This window comes from Cucurbita moschata, unplaced genomic scaffold (assembly GCF_002738365.1).
Source record: "Cucurbita moschata cultivar Rifu unplaced genomic scaffold, Cmos_1.0 Cmo_Scf00023, whole genome shotgun sequence".
NCBI lineage: Eukaryota > Viridiplantae > Streptophyta > Magnoliopsida > Cucurbitales > Cucurbitaceae > Cucurbita > Cucurbita moschata.
Window position 1 is genome coordinate 1,483,243 of NW_019268539.1, and position 24,525 is coordinate 1,507,767.

At 36.6% G+C, this 24,525-nt stretch overlaps 1 protein-coding gene across 2 annotated transcripts in view; it reads left to right on the forward strand.

Annotated features, from left to right (window-relative positions):
• The first annotated feature begins 12,880 nt into the window (after window positions 1-12,880).
• LOC111460243 (paladin) overlaps window positions 12,881-24,525 on the forward strand; it is a 26,187-nt gene continuing 14,542 nt past the window's right edge. Inside the window, exons 1-7 of one of the 2 annotated variants that reach the window (XM_023103404.1) lie at window positions 12,881-13,038; window positions 18,698-18,948; window positions 21,285-21,416; window positions 22,328-22,399; window positions 23,268-23,338; window positions 23,634-23,733; window positions 24,170-24,268. In XM_023103404.1, coding sequence (XP_022959172.1) covers window positions 18,772-18,948; window positions 21,285-21,416; window positions 22,328-22,399; window positions 23,268-23,338; window positions 23,634-23,733; window positions 24,170-24,268 — 651 coding nt within the window. In that variant the 5' untranslated portion in view covers window positions 12,881-13,038; window positions 18,698-18,771. The remainder of the gene's footprint in view (window positions 13,039-18,697; window positions 18,949-21,284; window positions 21,417-22,327; window positions 22,400-23,267; window positions 23,339-23,633; window positions 23,734-24,169; window positions 24,269-24,525) is intronic. The other variant, XM_023103403.1, reaches the window with a different exon arrangement.

Below are 24,525 nucleotides of genomic sequence, written 5' to 3' on the forward strand. Positions count from 1 at the left end.
GAAAATTGTTTCTCGACCTCTCTTTGAATTTTTCAGATCCAAGCTTCACGTTCATTCAAATCCGACGCTCAGCTTGTGGAGGGGTGTTAAGGATATTCAATACTAAATTATAGTTTACCATATATATCATATTTGATATTTTATTATAAGGCAAATATCTACTTACATAGGTATCTTTCTATATATTGTTCTTTTCATTTATTACTATTTTCATATTCTTGTAATTTATTTTATTATAAATAAATAACTTTCACACACCATTTAGATATGATGGTTTCAGCAAATATTTTAATCGATAAATGTTTTAGGAAAAAAAATTAATATTTCAGGAATAAAGATACTTATCGAGTTTAAGAATAAATCTAGGTCACAATGTGGGGTCTTTAGTGTAAATATCTCTCCACCCCCTAAGTTATTCCTAAATAATCTCAAGCAAAATAAAGTGTAATAGTTTCTAGACAGTGTCTTGTAAACTCTTCTTGATTAGTTTTAATACAAGTGTGAGTTTCCCAAGAGTAGGTTGCCTGATCTTTTGAAATTCTTAATACGCTCTATGGTTGTAGCTTTACCTAATCTTCCACATCAAAAACAAATTCTTGAGATTATACGTGAATGAGTTTTTTCATGTTGTGAGTAGCTCGTGACTCTACAAGTTTTGTGTTGAAAAGCTTGCTTGGTATTACTAAGGTACTACTAACACGATGGATGAACTCGAAGTCGTCGGAGAAATCAAGAAACTCAACACCAACAACTACATGATGTGGGAAACATGCATAATGTCCTAACTATGCCACCAGAGTTGTTTCCTAATGGCACAAACAAGACAATGTTTGCCTTGAAACCACAGTTGAAGAAGAAGAAGAGATGTTGGAGCACATTTAAGATGACCAAAAGAAGCATGGAACACGTTCGTGAAGAGCATATTTTGCTTTTCTTAAAAAAAGAACGATACGAGGTTACAACTTCTAGAGAATGATTGCTTAGTACTTCTATAGAGTCCAAGTTGATCTATTGGAAGACTACTGAACTAAATCTTAAGTTCATAATTGGAGAAGCTCAAATGAAGAGGATCATCATCTATATATTGCGACTAGAATATAGAAGGTTCGTTTGCTATACAAGAATGACATGCCAAACTGTTAGGTTATGGAGCCTGCTACTTATTTATAACTTGGTCAACGGTTATATCCTGTAAAACTATATTTGGTAAAGCTATATCCGGTAAAGCTATGTATGGTAAATAGCTATATATAGTAAATGGTTAAATTGGGTAAAGCTATATATAGTAAATAGTTATATATAGTAGATGGTTAAATCGGGTAAAGTTATATATATAGTAAACTGAACTAAATATATATCCCGTCCGGTAGAGCTTTGAAAATGTACTTTCTATTCTCTGTAATTCTCTCTTACTTCCTCAATAAAAAAAAATCCTTTTAGCCAGAGTTCTCCTTGCACTTTTCTCTATCCTGTTCTTTGTGTTCAGTGTTCATCTAAATCGAGCGTGTACATTGTTGTGCGATCCTAACAACTAGTATCAGAGCTAGGCGAAATTCACCACGATCTATGAAGATGGAAAGTTCAAAGATTGGAATTGAGAAGTTCGATGGATCCGATTTCGATTTCTAGAAGATGCAGATTGAAGATTATCTGTATCATAAAGATCTTCACGAACCTCTGTTGGGGGTGAAGCCGGATACCATGACCACGGAACAGTGGAAGCTCAAGGATCGACAAGCCTTAGGGATGATCCGGTTGACGCTATCCAGAAATGTGGCGTTTAATATTATAAAGGAGAAGTCAACGTCAGATATGTTGAAGGCGCTGTCAAATATGTATGAAAAACCATCGGCTATGAACAAGGTGTATTTGATGCGGAGATTGTTCAATCTACAGATGTCTGAAGGTGGACCTGTTGCTGATCATATAAATGAATTCAAAATGATCATAAGTCAACTGAGTTCGGTGGAAATTAATTTCGAAGATGAAATTAAAGCGTTGATTTTGATGTCATCCTTACCCGAGTCATGGGATACTATTGTTGCCGCAATCAGCAATTCCCGAAGATTTGATAAACTGAAGTTTGGTGAAATTCGAGATGTAGTTCTCAGTGAAAGTATTCGCAAACGGGAAACTGGAGATTCATCAGGCAATGCTCTCAGTGTTGATCGAAGGGGAAGAAGTAAACCGAAGGGCCCAAACAAAGGGCGATCAAAATCAAAGAACGGAGAAAAATCTCCACATTGACCAAACGTAACGTGTTGGAATTGTGGAGAAAAAGGTCACTTTCGGACAGGTTGTGCAAGACCAAAGAGGAAGCATAATCACAAATCTGGAGATGATGATGATTCTATAAATTCAACAGAAGACATTGGGGATGCTCTAATCCTCAGCGTAGACAGTTCGATTGAATCCTGGATTTTGGATTCAGGTGCATCTTTTCATTCGTCTCCAAATAAAGAGTTGTTCCGGAATTTCAAGTCTGAAAATTTCGAGAAGGTGTATCTTGCCGACAACAAAGATTTGGAGATTAAAGGAAAATGAGATGTCTGCATAAAAACTCCGGCAGGAAATCAGTGGACATTAAAGAATGTCAGATATATTCCTGGTCTAAAAAAGAACCTGATCTCTATTGGTCAGTTGGACAGCACAGGTTATGCAACAAAGTTAGGGAAGAGTTTGTGGAAGATTATGAAGGGTGCTACGGTGGTAGACGTGGCTCAAAATCTCAAACCTTATACACCACTGCAGGGTGTATGAACATAACTGTTGTTGCTGAGAGTGCTTCAAATTCAAGTGTACGGCACAATAGACTTGAACATATGAGCGCGAAAGGAATGAAGAGGCTGGCTACGAAAGGAGTTTTAGAAGGTCTGAATCTGTTGATGTGGATCGTTGTGAGAACTACGTTATGAGCAAACAGAAACGAGTTAGCTTCACAAGAACCGCCAGAGATTGAAGAAAGTGTCGTTGGAAATGGAACCATATGTGGAGCAAGGTTCGACGAAGCAAGTAGAAGTTGAGCTTGAGTTGCAGGAAAACTCACTTAGTGATGTTGTAGCAGATACTCATGAAACTTCTGAGACTATTACAGAGGAACCAGATGTGGAGTAAGGTTCGAAGACCACGAAACAAGTGGGAGTTGAGCTTGAGTTGTAGGGAAACTCACCTAGTGATGTTGTAGCAGATACTCAAGAAACTCCTGAGACTACTGCTAAGGAACCAGATGTGAAGCAAGGTTCCAAGACAACAAAGCAAGTGGGAGTTGAGGTTGGGTTGCAGAAAAAATCACCAAGTGATCTTGTAGCAAATACTCAACAAACTCCTCAGGTTGTTGCAGAGGAACCAGTAGTAGAGCAAGTGGTACCTGAACCGGTGTTGAGAAGATCATCCTGTACTATCAGAGTACCAGATATATATGTACCTTCATTACACTATCTGTTGCTGATGAAAGGGAACCACAACCCTTTGATGAGGCCCTACAGTTGGAGGATACAACCAAGTAGGAGCAAGCCATGGATGATGGGACGGCTAAGCTTCAAAAATGCGTTGTACTGAGATTGAGTACGTGGCAATAGTTGAAGCTAGAAAGAAGACAATATGGATGACAGACTATCTGGAAGAATGGGCAAGAAGTAGCATGAAGATATTCTTTACAGAGATAGTCAGAGTGTCATACAGTTGGCGAAGGAACCCGATCTATCATTTAAAGAAAAAACACAGAAGATAATACCATTTCACTTGCAGGTTAGTGAAAGATGGTGATGTGTTTGGAGAAGATAGAGGGTGCAAAGAATCCAGCAAACATGTTGACAAAATGTGTTGATGTTGGAATATTGAGGTTGTGCAAAGCCTCAATTGATATGGTGCCATGAAGACCATGAAGATGCTCATGGTCGTTTGAGAATGAAATTCTTGGTTGACTAGATCAGTCTCCAAGTGGGAGAATTGTTAGGTTATGGAGCCTGCTGCTTATTTATAGCTTGGTCAACGATTATATTTGGTAAAGCTATATATGGTAAATAGCTATATATAGTAAATGGTTAAATCGAGTAAAGTTATATATATAGTAGATGGTTAAATCTGGTAAAACTGAACTATATATATATATCTGGTTCGTTAGAGCTTTGAAAATGTACTCTCTATTCTCTATAATTCTCTCTTACTTTACATACATGAAGTCATTAATAAAAAATAAAAATAAAAAATCCTTTTAGCCAGAGTTCTCCTTGCACTTTTCTCTATCTTATTCTTTGTATTCGTCTAGATCGAGCGTGTGCATTGTTGTGCGATCCTAACACAAACTACCACTTATAGAGTTTGAAAATTTGTCTAGGTTTAGGGTTTAGGGTTCAATAACTTAGGCGGTCAGAAAGAATTAAAAGTCACATCCAAAGTTTATCAACACAGCTATCAGAGAAGACGAAGTTAAATAGTTGAGATGTCTGAACAAGCATTAGAAAACTCGACTTGCAAGTCAAACCTAGGAATTAGTGCTAAGACTAGGAGATGTCAAACTCATCTTTTGCAGGTGCGTTCCCCAGATGTATCAATCGAGAGATATAAGGCTCAAATTTTAATAAAACGTTTAGTCTAGTGATGAAGAACACTACCGTACTTGTCTCACTACTATGTTTTCTTGCATAGAGAGTTGGACTTGGAGATCTACATGAACCAACCAAAGGGATTTGAGAACCAACTGTACCCAGAGATCAACCATTAGGTACGTGTTCAAGCTCGGTTTGGGATTAATTTCTTGGTGCAACAAAAGATAATTTTTTATTTTTTATTTTTATTTCTTTTTTTATTATTATTATTTTTTTTTTTGGGTTAATGACTTAAATTTTACAAAATTGTTTGTATTTAAAGTAGGTTGATTGGATTTGAATATCAAAGGTTGTTATCATTTTCACATTAACACCACCACAGCACCATGTTCTCGGTGAGGCTTGAGAACTTTTTACGTCTTTCAGACGCAGTGTTTCAGTTGGGTCAAATTGCTGATGAAGCCGACCTGAAATTCTCTCCGTTGCAATTCTCGTTAATCGCCTCGAACCATTCCCTTGGCTTCGTCGCATCGCTGCATATTTGGGACGACTTTTTCACAGAATATTCTGTTGATGAGAGTCTGAGTTCAAGAATTTCCCTCCAAAGTTTCCATAATGCTATGTGGGATGGCCAAAACTATTCTTCAATGACCATCCTTATGCAACTAGCCAGAAGCCGCATGGTGCTTGTGTTCCAAAATTCGGGTTAGTTTTTCAAGATTCGTTCTTTTATGCATTCTTGGAATCGGATCGTTGGGAGGGGGAGCCCCACGTTCGCTAATTTAGGGAATGATCATGCGTTTATAAATAAGGAATAGTATCTCCATTGGTATAAGGTCTTTTGGGAAAGTCGGAGTGGACAATATTATACCATTTTGGAGAGTTGTGGTTCCTAACATAGTATCAGAGTCATGCAACTTATCATGTTAATAAGATCCTCAAATGTCGAACAAAGGGTGTTCTTTGTTCGAGGACTCCAAAGAAGGAGTCGAGCGTAGATTAAGGGGAGGCTCTATAATGTATTTTGTTCGATGAGAGGATTGTTGAGAATTGTCTTGAGGGAGTCCCACATTTACTAATTTAGGAAATGATCATGGGTTTATAAGGGAGGAATACATGTCCATTGGTATGAGGCCTTTTTGGAAAGACCAAAATAAAGTCATGGAAACTTTTACTCAAAGTGGATAATATCATACTATTGTGGAGAGTCGTGGTTCCTAACATGATATCAGAGTCATGTCAATAAGATCCTATAGTGTACTTTGTCAATGGTATCAGAGTCATGTTAATAAGGAGTCGTCGAGCCTAGATTAAGGGGAGGCTGTTCGAGGGGTTCATAAGTCTCAGGGGAGGCTCTATAGTGTACTTTATTCGAGGGGAGGATTGTTGAGGATTGTCGGGATGATCATTGGTTTATAAATAAGGAATACATCTATATTGGTACGAGGTCTTTTGGGGAAGCCCAAAGAAAAGCCATGAGAGCTTATGCTCAGAGTGGACAGTATCATACCATTTTAGAGGATCGTGATTTCTAACATAGTATCAGAGTCATGTCCTTAACTTAGCCATGTCAAGTCGAGAACTCCAGAGAAGGGGTTGAGTCCGGCGGTTGTGTCATTTCAAGATTGATTCTTTTATGCATTCTTGGAATGTTTGTTGTTCAGTAGAGGAGAATGCGCCGGGATGGGAACGTGAATTGACATTAATCCCTGCGGTAGAGGAGGAGTTAGGGCGACTTGAACCTGCAAAATATTTCCAAATTCGTTCAAAAGATTTCAGGCACATAATAAGAGAGGCATCTCCATTCCCTAATGATCCAAGTAATTAATCAAACTCTTCTTTTTTTTGTTCATGTTTACTTTAAACCAAGTGGGTTTGTGGTTTAATTTGGTAAAGTTGTCTGTTTCTCACAGTTTGTGTTACTCTAACTCATTCACAAGTCAAGTTCTCTGTTGCATCCAAGGAATTTGTTCTTATGGAAGAGGTAATCAATGTTCAAATTTTATGAAATTGATACGTTTTCCGTAGAAAAACATCCCGAAGTGATTGGAATAAGACTAAAACGAGCTAAATATTACTATTGAATTTGATGAAATTGACATATTTTTAGTAGAAAAACATCTCGAGTATGAGCCACATTGGAACGTTTAGAATAGGTTTTTTCTCGTTTTGGTCTCTTATGATATTCGCTAGAGATTATACTAAGACTAAAACGAAGACCAAAAAAAAAAAAAATTAGGGCATAGCTCTGACATCATGTTAGGAATCACAGATCTCCACAATGGTATGATATTGTCCACTTTGAGCATAAACTCTCATGACTTTGTTTTAGGCTTACCAAAAGGCCTCATACCAATGGAGATAGAATTCCTCACCTATAAACTCATGATCATTCCCTAAATTAGCCAATGTGGGACTCACTCCCAACAATCCTCAACACAACTAATGTGGGATCTCACGATCCACCTCTCTTGGGGCCCAGCGTTCTTACTGGCACACCACTAATATTTAGCTTTGGCTCTAATACCACTGTGAAGTTGTCGACGATACATAACACGTCAAAGTAGACAATATCTACAAGTAGTGGGCTTGGGCTGTTACATTCACTCTCGAGCCATTCTTCGTAGTGGTATCATTAGAACATTTAGAAAAGTTGATTTCTCATTTTGGTCTCTTATCATATTTACCAAAGATTATACACCCTTATAAGGAATGCTTTGTTCTCCTCGGTTGGTTTTAAAACGTGTCTACTAGGAAGAAGTTTTTCACACCCTTATATGAAATGTTTTTTTCCCCTCTCCAACTAATGTGGGATCTCACGATCCACCCCTCTTGGGGCCCAGCGTCCTTGCTGGCACACCACCGATTATCTGGCTCTGGCTCTGGCTCTGATATCATTCACTAAAGATTCACTCCCGAGCCATTCTTCATTGTCGTATCATTCTTATTTTGGTCTCTTATCATATTTACTAAAGATTGTAGTAAGACTAAAACGATGACTCTAGCTCGTTCATGAGTTGTTGGTTGATGTTGTGCAGGCTGGAAAATGTCTGATTTTAGGGTATGACGAAGGAGATACAGCTCAATACCGAATCATTCTCCATCCCATCAATTTTTTCCTTAGACTCTCATATCAAGCGGACTCACTACGGTTTTATAAGACCATGGATGAATCTCATTGTGCAATCTCTATCTCAGCCTTTGGATTTGATGCTGAATGTTTGATCTTTTTTCCCCAACCATGAATCATTCACCTCAAATGTCTCGATTTTTTCACGTTATATTTCGATCATCTGTAATTGAGTTGGCGTTTTTTTATCAATTATCGAGAAATACGTGCTTGAATGGTTGAGAATCGAAGAACAATAGACCACAACGGGATGTTGCATAGGCCATGGTCGGGTGGTAGTGTTGAGATGCCACATTTGATGGAGAAATTGAGTTCGGGAGAGTCGGTTAATAATATTTGTATTTTCTTGGCTTATAATTGTTGCGTGTTGAAATTGTTAGGTTGAATTAATTGAATTTGTCTCCCGTTAATCACAGTTTAGGATTCTCGTTCCTTCTCAAATCTAGGTTAGAGAATCAAACCGAACCAACTCCAAGATTGTCTAAGCGAGGTACATTCGTTAACTACAAATCACTCAACTATAGACCTAGAGTTGTCTTATGTTAACTAAACTTGGGAGGGGAGTGGAGAGAGTTTTCTCCGAGCTAGGAATAGAAAGGCATGGATTTGATATCATTGATAGGAATAACGAACCTCCACATTGGTATGATATTGTCCACTTGAGCATAAGCTCTCACGACTTTACTTTAGGTGTCCTATATCGTGTTTGAAAAATTCTAGCGTTCGTATTTTGGTAGGTTCTCGAGTTCCTTTCGATGACCTAATTTCCCTTGGGTTGCCCCTTGTCTTACGTTTTGTGTCGGTTGCCATTTGACATGGATTTGTAATTTAAATGATAGCTTCAAGTTTTGGATGACCCATATGATGAGAGTAGCCTATGAATCTCATGGAGCATTCGATCCAGCTCAAGATGACTTGGACGACCCATCTAATGAGAGTAGCCTACGAATCTTGTGGAGCATTCAATCCAGCTCAAGATGACTTGGACGACCCATCTGAAGATAGTAGCCTATGAATCTCGTGGAGCATTCGATCCAGCTCAAGATGACTTGGACGACCCATCTGATGAGAGTAGCCTACGAATCTCGTGGAGCATTCGATCCAGCTCAAGATGACTTGGACAACCCATCTGATGATAGTAGCCTACGAATCTCATGGAGCATTTGATCCAGCTCAAGATGACTTGGACGACCCATCTGATGAGAGTAGCCTACGAATCTCATGGAGCATTCGATCTAACTCAAGATGACTTGGACGACCCATCTGATGAAAGTAGCCTAGAAGAAGCCTTCAATCCTAGCTCAAGATGAACGGTAGCAACATATTATTATAATACTAAACAAAATAATTGATTTATTTGAGGTCAAAATTTATTGAAAACTTTAAAGCATCGCGCCTCTCTCCAATTAAAAAAAAAAAAAACTAAGATTTAAAATAATTTTTTTATAAGAAATGACATATTTATTTATTTGTCTTCTTCTCCCTCTTCTCTCTCATTCCTTTCTTTTATTTATTTATTTATAATTTCCAACGTTTTTTTTTGTCATTTTCTTCTCTCTCTTCTCCTACTTAATTTCTCTCTCATCCTATCATGCTTGAGCACAACTCAAAAGAGATTAAAATATTGTGTAATCCAAATCAAGTGTGAACACGTTCAATTAGTTCATATCTCGAAATAAAAAATAGATCTAAATTGGTCGATCGAGCTTAAATCACGACTCTTCAAAATTTAAACTCAATTTCTTGAACGTTTGAGGTCTTTGAAAGTCGAGATCTTTTTTAAAAAAAACGTATAAATACGAGTGGTTATTTAGCTAAAATAAAGTAGACCCTGTATTTACTATGAGATCGTGTACCTTACTACGAAATCGCGCACCTACTGTGAGATCTTGTAACACATACTTATGAAGGATGGTGGAAGAATTGGAGATGTTTGTTTAACTTGGAGAGACTCATCTTGAACAAGGTAGAGAATCTTCGTATAAACAAAGAACAAGATAGAGAGTGTGATGTCCCACATTGGTTAGGGAGGAGAATAAAACACCATTTATAAGTGCGTGGAAACCTTCCCTAGTAGACGCGTTTTAAAGTCCTGAGGGAAAGTCTGAAAGGGAAAGCCCAAAGAGGACAATATCTGCTAGCGGTGGGCCTGGGTCGTTACAAATGATATCAGAGTCAGACACAGCATGATGTGCTAGTAAGGACGCTGGGTCTCGAAGGGCGTGGATTTGGTGGCGGTCCACATTGATTGGAGGAAGGAAAGAGTGCCAGCGAGGATGCTGGCCTCGAAGGGGGTGGATTGAGATGTCCGACATTGGTTCGAGAGGAGAACAAAACATCATTTATACGTGTGTGGAAACCTTCCAACAAAACACCATTTATACGTGTGTGGAAACTTTTCCCTAGCAATGTGTTTTAAAGTCTTGAGTGGAAGCCCGAAAGGGAAAGCCTAAAGAGGACATTCTACTAGCGGTGAGCCTAGGTCATTACAAATGGTATCAAAAGCTCAAAGAGGACAATATCTGCTAGCGGTGGGCCTGGGTCGTTACAAATGGTAGGTCGTTACAATGGTATCAGAACCAGACAAGGCACGTTGTGCTAGTAAGGACGCTGGGTCCCGAAGGGGATGGATTTGGTGGCGGTCCCACATCGATTGGAGGAAGGAAAGAGTGTCAGCGAGGACGCTGACCCCGAAAGGGGTGAATTGTGATGTCTCACATTGGTTGGTTGGGGAGGGTACCACATTGATTGGAGGAAGGAAAGAGTGCCAGCGAGGATGCTGGCCCCGAAGGGGGTGGATTGGGATGTCCGACATTGGTTCGAGAGGAGAACAAAACATCATTTATACGTGTGTGGAAACCTTCCAACAAAACACCATTTATACGTGTGTGGAAACTTTTCCCTAGCAGATGTGTTTTAAAGTCTTGAGTGGAAGCCCGAAAGGGAAAGCCTAAAGAGGACATTCTACTAGCGGTGAGCCTAGGTCATTACAAATGGTATCAAAAGCTCAAAGAGGACAATATCTGCTAGCGGTGGGCCTGGGTCCCTAGGTCATTACAAATGGTATCAAAAGCTCAAAGAGGACAATATCTGCTAGCGGTGGGCCTGGGTCGTTACAAATGGTAGGTCGTTACAATGGTATCAGAACCAGACAAGGCACGTTGTGCTAGTAAGGACGCTGGGTCCCGAAGGGGATGGATTTGGTGGCGGTCCCACATCGATTGGAGGAAGGAAAGAGTGTCAGCGAGGACGCTGACCCCGAAAGGGGTGAATTGTGATGTCTCACATTGGTTGGTTGGGGAGGGTACCACATTGATTGGAGGAAGGAAAGAGTGCCAGCGAGGATGCTGGCCCCGAAGGGGGTGGATTGGGATGTCCGACATTGGTTCGAGAGGAGAACAAAACATCATTTATACGTGTGTGGAAACCTTCCAACAAAACACCATTTATACGTGTGTGGAAACTTTCCCCTAGCAGATGTGTTTTAAAGTCTTGAGTCCAACAAAACACCATTTATACGTGTGTGGAAACTTTCCCCTAGCAGATGTGTTTTAAAGTCTTGAGTGGAAGCCCGAAAGGGAAAGCCTAAAGAGGACATTCTACTAGCGGTGGGCCTAGGTCATTACAAATGGTATCAAAAGCTCAAAGAGGACAATATCTGCTAGCGGTGGGCCTGGGTCATTACAAATGGTAGGTCGTTACAATGGTATCAGAACCAAACAAAGCAAGTTGTGCTAGTAAGGACGCTGGGTCCCGAAGGGGATGGATTTGGTGGCGGTCCCACATCGATTGGAGGAAGGAAAGAGTGTCAGCGAGGACGCTGACCCCGAAATGGGTGAATTGTGATGTCTCACATTGGTTGGTTGGGGAGGGTACCACATTGATTGGAGGAAGGAAAGAGTGTCAGCGAGGANTATACGTGTGTGGAAACTTTCCCCTAGCAGATGTGTTTTAAAGTCTTGAGTGGAAGCCCGAAAGGGAAAGCCTAAAGAGGACATTCTACTAGCGGTGGGCCTAGGTCATTACAAATGGTATCAAAAGCTCAAAGAGGACAATATCTGCTAGCGGTGGGCCTGGGTCATTACAAATGGTAGGTCGTTACAATGGTATCAGAACCAAACAAAGCAAGTTGTGCTAGTAAGGACGCTGGGTCCCGAAGGGGATGGATTTGGTGGCGGTCCCACATCGATTGGAGGAAGGAAAGAGTGTCAGCGAGGACGCTGACCCCGAAATGGGTGAATTGTGATGTCTCACAATTGGAGGAAGGAAAGAGTGTCAGCGAGGACGCTGACCCCGAAATGGGTGAATTGTGATGTCTCACATTGGTTGGTTGGGGAGGGTACCACATTGATTGGAGGAAGGAAAGAGTGTCAGCGAGGACGCTGGCCACGAAGGTGGTGAATTGTGATGTCCCACATTGGCGAGGGAGGAAAACAAAACATCATTTATAAGTGTGTAGAAACAAGGCAGTGACTAGAATAATATTCTCGATCATAATCTATTAAAAATTAATAATTAGAAAATTTTGCAAGAATAAAAATTAAAATAGGAAACCGAGACCAAAACCGAAAAGCTTTTTGGTCCCTACCTTACCTCGTAGACATGACGGAGAAGCCAATGGTGAAGAGAGAGAAGAGTGAGGAGGGAGGATAAATAACATTTATTTTAATTTTAAAATGTTATATCAAAGTTCACTATAATAAAACAAATATAATTAATGTATAAAATCATTTTTATTTTTTAATACAACTCAATTATTATGGTTAAGTTATTTATGCAAATAAAACAGTTAATTATATTATTAGAATAATACAATTTCAAAATTAAATTCCATCCCAGCATAAAAATCCAATTTTTTCCTTTTAATTTTTATAATTTTTTATAAAAATTAATAAATTTAAAAAAATTCGAGTGGCTTATAATCGAACTAAAATTAATAACATTTCTTTTAATTTTTTAATGATTTTTAAAATAAAAATTTATCTGGAAAAAATTAAAAAAAAAAGGTAATATTTACCAAAAAAAATAAAAAATTTAAAGTTAAATTAAATAAAATTAAAAAGTGAGTAAAATGATTAAATTATTAAAGGTGAGCTGAAAATTAGGTTTTAAGATCAATTAAAAAATATTAATTAGAAAATAAAGAAGGAAACTTAGCCCACCTTTATTTAAAAAAAGAAAGAAAATCTCACCCACTTTTTAAAATAAAATTAAAAAAAAAAAAAAAGAAAGATAACCCAAACCCTCTCATCGTCTCTCCTTCTTCACGTCGTCTCCTCCGACCTTTCAGCAGCTTAGTATCGCCGCCGCCACCGCCGCCGCCTCTCTCCGGTCTACTGGTGTCGACGGAGCTCCCTCCGGGTTTGCGCTGATTTTATACTCTCCTATTGTTACTGCAATTCTCCCAATCTCCATGTATGTCTTTTTTTCTCACTTGAAAATATAAATTAGGATTGTCTAACGAAAGCATGGATGATTCTTTTTCCTTACAAAGATTAGTAGCTGAATAGGAGGGAGGGGACGGGGAGCAGCCTTGTGGAAAACTGAGGCTTTTCGTTAATTGAGGCTTTAATCATCCGTACATCTCTTTGGTCTCCGCTGAATTTTTTTTTGTTTATGGGACCAAGAATTTTCCAGCGTCTCCTTCTTTACTTAGCAGAGAATCCTTTAGGAATCTATCGCATTATCCAATTCTCTTTAAGTCCTTATCTTGTAGGAGTTTGATTCACCGAACAACCTCAAACCATATTTGTATTAGTAGATTATAGTTGGAAAGAATACAATGTCTGTTTTGAAAATTAAAATTATCTTCGTCAGATTAACCAATACAATCATCAACGATACTTTGAATTTATTGAAAGCAAAAGTCGTCTATATGCGTTCTACTTCATGTTAAGTCATTGGGGAGCTCAAAATAAATTAATTGAGTACTCATTGAATCTTTTGGTTGGGAGGCTTGTTAATTATGTTGGATGAGAGCAAGGTGAAGGTTTTAGAAGTGTTAAAAGGTGGCATTTCCTCCCGGTAAAAGTATCTTTTCAACAAAATAAAGTTTGTTGGATTTCAAATTTATATGGGTCCAAAGGTTTACAGCAAATGAGAGAACGAAAGATGTTTGGAGTGAGTTGAGATCTCTTCATTCATATTGTGAAGATTCATGGTGTGTAGGGGGTGATGAATATAATCTGTTGGGGAGCGGCTCCCAATTGGAAGACAGACTAAAGGTATGAGAGAGTTTAATAAAATTATTGATATCTTGGTTTGATGGAAATTCGTCTGTCCAATTATAATTCACATGGATTAGGAAGGTGATGGTCTTCACTCTTTGTTATATCGTTTTTTTTTTTTAATCTCAAAAGAACGGGATGTCATGTTTGAGAATTCAAAAGCGTCAAAACTGGACCTATTGCTTGGGATACCTCTTTGAAGCTTCGTTTTCCTAAGCTTTTTGCTATGTCTGCTTCTCAATATGGCTTGGTTTTGGATTTATGGGATTCTCATTTTCCATCATGGTCTCTAGTTTTTTGAAGGCTTTTGAAAGATGTTAATTCATTGCTTTGCATCATATTTTGGGTCTTTTGAACACTATTAAAGTTGGTTCTATTGAAGATTCACGATCATGGTCATTAGACTCTTTTGGTATTTTTTCTATGAAATCTTTATCAAAGAACTTGCTTCTACATCTCCTATCCAAAAGGATCTGTTTCGAGCCATCTGGAAGACTAATAATCCTAGAGAATTAATATTCCGCTTTGGATTATTACTAATGACTATCTTAATCTTTTTGAAATCTTTTCAATTAAGGGTAACATTCTACAGCTGGTTGTTGGTCATTTGCCCACAAAACTGAAGTGGCTAAATGTGGTTAATGCTCTATTATCAGAATTGTGGTTGGAAAGGAACCATAGTTTTTTTTTATTTTTTTATTTTTTATGACAAGCATCTTCCATTGTTTGATTGGTGTTTAAATTTTGCACTATTAAAGGCTACCTCACAGTGTTCTTTTTCCAAGCCTTTTGCTGATTTTTATTTATATGACATTTGTTTAAATTGGAACGCATTTATTTTTCCTTTGTTATTTCTTTTGTTTATTGTTTTTCTCTATTCACTCCTTCGTGGAGTTTGTATCTTTTTAGCATAAGTTTCTTTTCATTTCTTCAATAAAAAGTTTCCTTTGTTGGTAAAAAGAAACCTTCTTAGGTATGTGGACATATGGAGGATTGAGGTCCTTAGCGGCTGGGAGTTGAAAGGCAAGGCTAATATCTTATGGAAGTTTGCTTCTCGCGCAACCTTATGGGGAATTTGGCTAGAATCAAATAGGAGAACTTTTAAACATTAGTTGACAGTTTTTTCTACTTTTTGGAATATTGTACAACTCAATGCTTCTGGGTGGTATCACAACTATAGCAAATTCTCTGCTAATTACCCCTTTTCTGATCCTTCTAGATTGGCGAGCCTTTTTGTAGGTAGCTTTTTTGGGAGGAGGGGAGCCCTCTTCCCTCACACCCTAGGCTGTCTTTTGGTTTTTCTATTGCTCAATATATTTTCCAGGTTTCTTATATAAAAAAAGAAAAGAAGAAGAGAAAAAGAGATTGAGTACTCATTACCTACATTTTATGTTAAAGTGTCTATAGATACATTTTTGGGTTGGGTCAAGGGTTAAGGCGAGCGGTTTGAGGTTTAAGGTTTACGGTAAGAGTAGATATGCATGAATCTTTATGTTGGGAAGGGATGAGTCTTTCTATTCAGAGTGTTTGGTCTTGCAATTGGTCTGACAAAGAGCATGGATGGTTGCCATTTCAATGCTCTAAATGATTGGACTCTTAGTAGCAATTTTTTTTTTTTTTTTTTTTTTCTGATAAGAGACAATTTCATTGATGAGTGAAATTTACAAGAGGGATGTATAATCCATGGTGTTTACAAAAGACCTTCCCAATTTGCAATGAGGGAGGTATAACTATAGGAAGTAAAAATATCAGAGAGTTTATCCCTTAGTAGGAAATGATTGGGGTTGTTAGTTTATAAGCAATCATAGACATGCTGAAGATAAGTTAGTTGAGCCTCATACTATTTGTAGCAATATACAACTATGTGCTTCTCAATGGTGTTATACAAAGATAAAATTCTTTTGTAACTATCCCTTCTTCATAATTCTTCATGATTGGAAGGATTTCATGTAATTAACTCCTTTTTTGTTGTTAATACATTTTTTGGGCTTTATATTTTTTTGTTATTAATACATTTTTAGGTTTTATATTAAAAAGATTCACATAAAAGTTATCCCAAGCATTGTGTGTGCATATATATACTAACAAGAAACTGAGTTTTCATAAAGAAATATGATATAACAAATTAAGTAGTAAAGGGTAAAGTTTTGTAGCAAGATAGTTTTTTTCCCCTCTATTTTGTGGAGCATTTAAAGCAAGAGAAATAATAAAAAAATTTACGGAGATTGAGAGATCGGGTGAGGATATTTGGCCACCTTATGGGCTATACAGTTACTAAACCTTTTTGTAAGAGCCAAGTTTTGCTCTTCTAGATTGGAGTCCATTTTTGTAGTTAGTGTCATTCTGTTTTCTTTTTCGTTGTGCCTTGTTCTGTTTTTTGTATGCCCCTTTATATTCTTCAGTTGTCTCAATGAAAACGTGATTTCTTAAACATAAGAAAGAAAGAAAGATTCTCAGCCTCTCTGGTATGTTGTTGTATTTCAATACTATGTTTTTACAAATTAGTTTTGCTTTAATATTATAAATTTTGATATTTAGGAAACAAAGACTAATAAATGAGTAGAAAACAAGATTAGTATACAAGCAATTATTGTAGATGAATGAAGGAAAGAAAAACTTAATAGATTGAGAAAGTTTCTTCTCCCATGATTGTAAGCGATGAGGATGTTGTCAAACTTCCTTCAAGAATTGTACTAATTATGAACTGGACCAACTATTAGATTGACATCTTTTCTGGATCATTTGGATGAGAAATGTAGACTTGGTTAAGCTGATATATATGTATATATATGTGTGTGTAATATTTTCTTAAACAATCGAGCTTTAATTGAGATCAAATGAAAGAATACAATGTTTTAAGGAAAAAGTAAAGAATAAAGAATACAAGGAGAATATAAACAACCCCCAACAAGAGCAAACTAGCATAGAAGGGTCTCTAATTAAGTGAAATAAAACCTAAAAGATAATTACAAAAGCTTTGCACACGGAGGGATAAAGAGAGTTGTGAAATCTAACAAGGGGCCTCAACTTAGGCCACAACTCACTCCAACGTCTCTTAGACCCTCTAAATATTCTGTTGTTTCTTTCTTTCCAAGGACCCCACAAATAGCACTAAAGCTTGCGAACCCAAGAAGCAGCCCTTTTCACAAAAAAGGGATGGAGAAGAGGCTTCTCCACCATGAAACATGAACTAGGATATTGACTCTGCTTTGAAGGAATTTTTTTACCTTCTTTGGGAATTTAATCTTCCATTGCGTGGAGAAGATGGAGACACTTGGAAAACATCAAAAGAAAGAACTACAGGCAAAACCTTTTAGAAGGACTAAGGTTCCACAGAAGAATGTCTTTTCTCCCCTAAGAAATAGAAAATCTCCCACAAAACTGAAAGGAATCTTTACCAAATAGGGGCTGGTAAAAGCCAAAAGAAATGGACGATAAGAGGAAGGGAGGTTGGAAGCCACATAATGAAATTTGTGATAATATTCAATATTACAATACTTTTCTTGACTTCTTTTTTTTTTTTTTTTTTTTAATGTAATTGGTTGCTATCAAAAAATATCTTTGAAAAAGAACATTTAGAAACATTTTATCGTATTTTTTTAAATTACTATTACATTTTAAAAATCTCTCTCATAGTTTATACTACCAAAAGTTTTAGATGCATGGACATTACCAAGAAAATTGATTGATGAAAAACACAAAAAAGTTTCAAGGTTATGAACTCTAATTGGAAGTGAAAAGCGGAAAAAAATCTAACAAAGGCATGGATATCAAAGCCCCTTAATTTGTGCAAATATCATTAAGGGAGTAGCTTGCAAATAAAGAAAAGAGAAAACGCCAATAAGAAACTTTAGTCTTGATAAAAACCAAAATGCTAAATGTTTATCTTGAAGTTCTCTAATTTTTCAAGCCAAACCTCAGAGGTGATAGCTTCAACAACTTTAACTCATATTAGTTGAGCTTTTGGATGCAATAAGAGAGGAAGAAGAGAGTTCAGAGGACAAGGATTAACATGCTGGTTGGTGGACCATTTTAAATTTCTAACAAAAGAGAGAACTCAAATATCTTCCTGAAGTTTTTATGGGCCTCACGGAAAACATATCCCATAGTAGAATGTGCTAAACATCTCTTTCTATTTTGTGGAGTGATGAGTACACTTTGGGATAGAAGGATGGTGGTATTTCATTTTCTTTTTCTTTCTTTTTTAAGAAGGAAACAAAACTTTTCCTTGATGTATTGAAAAGATGCTAATGCTCAAAATACAATGTTCAAAAGACACGACGTCCAAAAAGGAGTAGAGAGAACAGTAAAAATGACAGAAACTATAAAATCACTAAACTAATATCAGATTCAAAAGGAATTATGAAGGATATAGAAAAGCACGTCAATTGAGATATATATATATCTTGAAGAGAAAACCCTGCGAATAACTTTGACGGTAAGTCTTTAAATGGGCTGATTCAAATAGATCTATCCAAGGGAGAAACTTTGATAATATATATTTACTTTGTAGTGCAAAATTCAAAGACCGTATGAATCTTTGTGTTTTCCCACGCTACTTATGTAGCACTGAATAACTTGTAGTGGGAACTGTAGATAATTACAGTTTTTCTATGTAGTACTATAGAAAATGGTTTTTGAATCAGACTGAATACAAAAAGATGTAAATAGTATTAGAATAAAAGAGTATGCTTAAGAAGTTGAATTTTACTTTGGATATTATTGAAAGAGGTAGACATATTTATTTGTATGCCTATTTCTAACCCTTCATCCATCTGTTTGTGATACTGCAGGTTGATGCATTTATAGTGGCAGTGAAAGTAAAGTTGGGTTTAGTTGACGTGGTAGTAGAGTATTGTGGTGGTGCATGAAACTTGTTAATGATAAAGCTATGTCGTTAACACCAAAGGAGCCGAAGCATGTTATGAAGTTTAGAGGAGGATCTGTATTGGGTAAAAAGACGATTCTTAAAAGTGACCATTTTCCTGGATGCCAGAACAAGCGCTTATCACCTCAAATAGATGGTGCTCCAAATTACCGTCAGGTGCGTCCCTCCTTTTGTTTTTCCTTTTTTTACCAATTCCTACGCTTACCATGTATAACAGAAGTGTTTTCTCCCAATTCCCTTTGTGCAAACCGCCATCTTGGTTTGGGCCTTCCAAAAGGAAATCCCTTAGGACTTTTTCTATGGATTTTAAAATCTTGATGGGTAATTATCTTGATGGGTAATTTGATCCAAGAAAGAATGTAAATAAGCATATTGGAGTGGTGGATTGAGCGAGTGCCTACCACATTTAGATATAAAAGAAAACTTTCAGCTATGAAGTTTGTGCGGTATTCTATCTACAATGGGATGCCAAAACTGAGAACTCTTTGGATTTCCACCTAGAGGAAGGCCAAGGTGGTGGGTGGCTAAGCTCCAGCTGAATTTGGTGAGGTCAATAGATCAATTTCTTCACGAGGTACTTTCTTTTTGTAGGAAACAGTAACAACTCATTGATATGATGAAAGATATAGAAAGAATTCACATTGGATGAAAATAATTACAAAAAATATATCCACTGATTAGCGAAGGTGGTAATACTATAAAAATAAGTGCAGATAATATGCTCCAAATAATAACTAAAAGGGAAGTAGATTCAATAAAATAGCCGTTGTCCCTGTTCAAGAAGATATGAGCATTACATTTCAACTTTGAATCATAGGTTTCAAAAGAAGACACAAACATGCTTAAGCTAAAGGATCTTTTCGTTCTTTTAGATGGGTGCCCCAAAAATAGAAGGGAGATAAGAGAGAGAGACTATCACCCTGAAAAGCCCATCCAAGGGCAGGATCTCACGCTTACCATAATTTATGTCTAGCCTTCATGCCTTCTCGAAGACTTGATTGAGGTCACATAGATTCTCCAGGACTTTTCCTCCATAGTAGAGAATAATAATGTATCATCTGCAAATTGCAACTGATTGACCCTGAAAGAAGACTTTCCAATGTTGTTGGTCTTGATCTTGCTCATATCAGCTCCATGGGAAAGAAGGTAACATAGGCAATCCGAGAACAATAAAGAAGAATGGGAGTTGGGTCTCCTTGCCTTAGATTTCTGGTTGGTAAGGTTTTTCCTTGTGGCCTACCATTCATAATGATCGAATAATTTGAACTAGGGATGCATCCATATATCCATTTTGTCTTAAGATGGCCGAAGTCTTTAACTTCGAGAACTGCATCTAAAAAGCTCAGCCCTTCTTTTTGTTAGTACATCAATCATTAATGATTTCATTCGCTATCAATGAGGCATCTAGAATTTGTCTTTGAGAAACAAAGGCCCTTTGGTTTCAGCTATACTGAATAGGGGAGAACTTCCTTGACGCGATTCAACAAGACTCCAACAGTAATCTTGTATGAACGTGGTATGACACCAATAGGTCCGTAGTTTGCATTAACTTTCTTTGTTATAAAGGTATATAAATCTAGTTTAAGGTCAAATTGATGATTCCAACCTGAAAAAAAAAAAAAAAATCGTGGAACACCATGATATCTTCTTTGAAGATTTCCCATGGATTTAAAAAGAATAAATCTGAAACCATTTAATTTTTTTTTTTTTCCCCAAAGAGTTGACTGCATTTAACACTTCATCCTCAGAAAAATAGCATTCTAGAGAACAAGATTTCTTCTTGCCGGTTGGACCCCAATTCAAGTAAGTGGGGAGTAACCTTGGGTTACTGTCTTTCGTGTAGAGGTCTTGATAAAAATCCAGAAATTCCTCCTCGATTTCTTTAACTTTCAATAAACTAGTCCCTAATGTACACAATATTTCAGAAAGAGAAATTTTCCTTCTAGGAACTGCTAGGATTCGATGGAAGAATTTTGTGTTTCATCCTCCTCTTTTAACCATTGCAACTTACATCTTTGCCTCAACAGGTGTAGTCCATGGGTGTCGGATCAAGACTTTTGTTTCTTGTTTCTAATCACACATCTGGAAGTTCATTGTTCTGATGGTAGTGATCCCCTATCTCCAACGCTATCAAAATCAAGCAAGTTCAGGAGATGATGAACAATATAGAGCCACCACACCCCATAATAAGAAGTCTACAACTTCAAAACTTTAGTACTAAACCATGAGTTAGGCTACGAGTGCATAGAGCGAGAAGAGAGGCCTTTGCACTTACAAATATATTGATAAGAGATGTTGTGAACAGTTTATAGTTGCAATTTTCTGTTCTGAAATCAAAGTGTCTCCACTTTGATAAGCTTCCTGAAATCTTCCCCGGAGAAGCCCTTTGTGTGGAACTGTAATTATGGATGCATTCCAATTAATTAACTGGTTGTTTTAATTGTGTAGTTCACCATTCACTAATCATTCTACTTTTGACAATGTTTCATTAGGCCGATTCATTAAAAGTCCATGGTGTTGCTATTCCTACAATTGTTGGGATTCAGAACGTTCTCAAATATGTTGGAGCTCAAAAACATAGGCAACAAGCTCAAGTTCTTTGGATTAACCTTCGGGAAGAACCGGTAAATCCCCTCATTGAAATGTTTTGTTGTTTCTTTGGTCGGTTGGTTTCTTTTTATGTTTTGTCTTAACAAATTTTTTTTTGGAACCCTTCTCCAATGCTGCTATACTCTGTAGGTATTTTTGTTAATTTCGTATGGTGCCTTAGTCACAGTAATATATGCACCTAAAATTTCTGCTGAAGAGGTGAACAAAATTATTGATAATTTTTATGATGACATCAATTTTGGAAATTATGGGACTTTTTTTTAATAAAAAAACATACGAACTAACTGGAATAATGAAAACATAAAAAAATGTTTGAAGCAAACAAACTCTCCATAGGAGTGAACGAGAAACAACACTAGAGTGCATTCCCAATTGGCAGTGTGATATAACGTGAACTCTTTATTGAGAGCATTCCCAATTGGCAGTCTAACATAACGTGAACTCTTTATTGTCCACTTGAATCATGAGGAATAAATTGGCTTTTTAATTTAATGTTACACGGTGTAAAGATTTTCCTATTATTATTCACAATATAGTTAATTAAAATTAAATAATCCCTACTTTATTCAAAACTACTTTAAAATATATATATATAGATATATATATATATATAGCTACAGTCTTAGATTCATTTTTCTATTTTATTGGAAAGCAAGAGGATTCCTGCATAGATTGACCCTAACTCAGGAATATAGTCATCACAGTTGTATATGCTTGTTAAATTTATTCTGGAGAATGTGTACTTGAATTTTTGGCCAGCAAGCATATGGTGTCTAGGGCTAAATGACATCATTTTCTAAAAAGTTGCCGGAGAAACCCATTGGCATATGTTAGTATTTTTTTACTTAATATTTATCATGTAAATCATTCACGTCACTTAGAATGGGTTGTGATTTTGTTTATTCATTTTCCTGTATTGAATTAGGTGGTATATATAAATGGACGTCCATTTGTTTTGCGCGATGTGGAAAGGCCTTTCTCCAACCTTGAATACACGGCAAGTTATTTAGAAATATTACCCTTTAAAAACTGACATATGTCTTCCTGTTCCTTGACTAAAGAAGTTAGTACAACATACCTTCTTCAATGGGAGGGGCTACTTATTTATTATGCATGTGGATGTGCTTAACAATTATCTTCTTCTGTAGGTCAAATCCAAGAGTGTAACCTTGGTTTTGGATATTAATTATCTCACATTCTACTGTATTTTCGTAGTTCATTGTTTACAGCTTATTATTACTCATTTTGTATTATTTGAAGTGCTTGTGTTGTTTTTTCTCCTGCTGTATGATTTGTATAAAAGATTAAAAAGGGAACACATGTTTCCTTCTGGGTCGTGTAATTTCTTTAGGATTATTGTACTGGTTACTCTTTTTGTAGTCAAATCATGCATGTATCACATTATGTATATCCCTCTCCAACTGAAATATTAAAAGCAACATTATATCAGAAAATTATCGCTTTTTCTGCTCACCAGTGCACAGGGGCAGTTTTATATTTTTTTTATTGGGTTGTAAATGAGAGAAGTTGCATAATTCATGCTAATGTAATGGTGAAAAAAAAAAAAGAATATCCTAATATTTTGGTTTGATGGCTGTGCTCATATTCTCATTCTGATTTTAATCCCGTTTTAGTACGTATCTCTATTACCCTATTATCCGATTTCAATTTATGCATCGATTTTGGTTCTGTTTGGTGTGTTGAAAAGTTGTGTGTACGACGCTTTGGTGGTTGAAGGCCTAATCTATATTATGAGGATTTGGGGGTATTTAGATTTTATTCTTGTCATATGCGACATTGCATGGTGAAAATCATACTGGAAAGTATAACCTGGTTTCATGTGTTCGTATTTAAATTTGAATTAGGGAATCGACAGAGCTAGGGTTGAACAAATGGAAGCTCGGTTGAAAGAAGACATCTTAATTGAAGCTTCAAGGTATTTTATCTAAGAAAAAACGTGTAAAGGGACTATGAGGCAAGTGAAATAAGTAAAGAGACCTTAGGGTATGGGTTCAAGCTTATGATAGCTGCCTTCTTAAGATATCTGGCAATCACATTCTATAGCCGTATACGAATTTATTGAACTTTATGAAAAAAGAAGCTTTAAGGTTTAGTATATGTGTTGTGTATTCCATTAAATAGTTTAATGCTTCTTTTTTTTTAAAAGTTCATTTATTCTACTCTTGTTTTTTATTTGATGGCAAATTTTATTTTCAAATCTGACTTAGCAGATATGGGAATAAGATTCTTGTGACCGATGAAATGCCTGATGGTCAAATGGTAGACCAATGGGAACTGGTGTCTCATGATTCCATCAAATCACCTCTGGAGGTATCGATATTGTGTTAGAGCATTTGAAGGGTACTAGTAGGAATATTATTAGGAATCTAGTAGTGGCATGTTTGTAATTACTTAGAAATTCACTTGTGTTCATAGTTATAAATTGAAGGAGACAGAACTTTTGGGTAGGCAGTTTTTGGACGGTACCTAAAATTTATATTGATATTAAGAGGAAAAATTACACTATCCCAAACGCTTTGAGAGGCTTGGACTCTCCCACAAGCTATTTCTAAAAGTTGCCTACACCTTACTTCTAACTCCTCTTCATAATCATAAACACAAACCAATTTCTAAGCATACAAATATGCCCCTGCTAATATTCTCATTATTTCTAATGTACTAACGCATTAAAAGTCACTTTAAATTTAGTGTTTGCTTTATCAAGATATCTACATTCAAATTAGCCAAAATGTTACTTTTGTTGTAGGTGTATGAAGAATTACAAGTGGAAGGAGTCCATGTAGACTATGAACGTGTCCCAGTAACTGATGAAAAGTCTCCGAAGGAGTCAGATTTTGATATTTTGGTGAGTTATTAGTGTTATAAACTCTGAATATACCAATTTTGTTTCTTCCTACTTTCAGTATGTATTCATGTGTTACATAAGGTAGTTTTGCTGAGACTCTTATACACTAGGAGATGGAAAAAAAAAAATTCTTTAAAGAAAGAAATGAGATGTCTCCATGCTTCATTTAGTATTTTTTTTTTTACTGGAAAGTTAGAGTCGTAGTTATAGGAGGATAGAAAAAACTGTCCTCTCTTTTTTTTTTTTTTTTTTTTTTT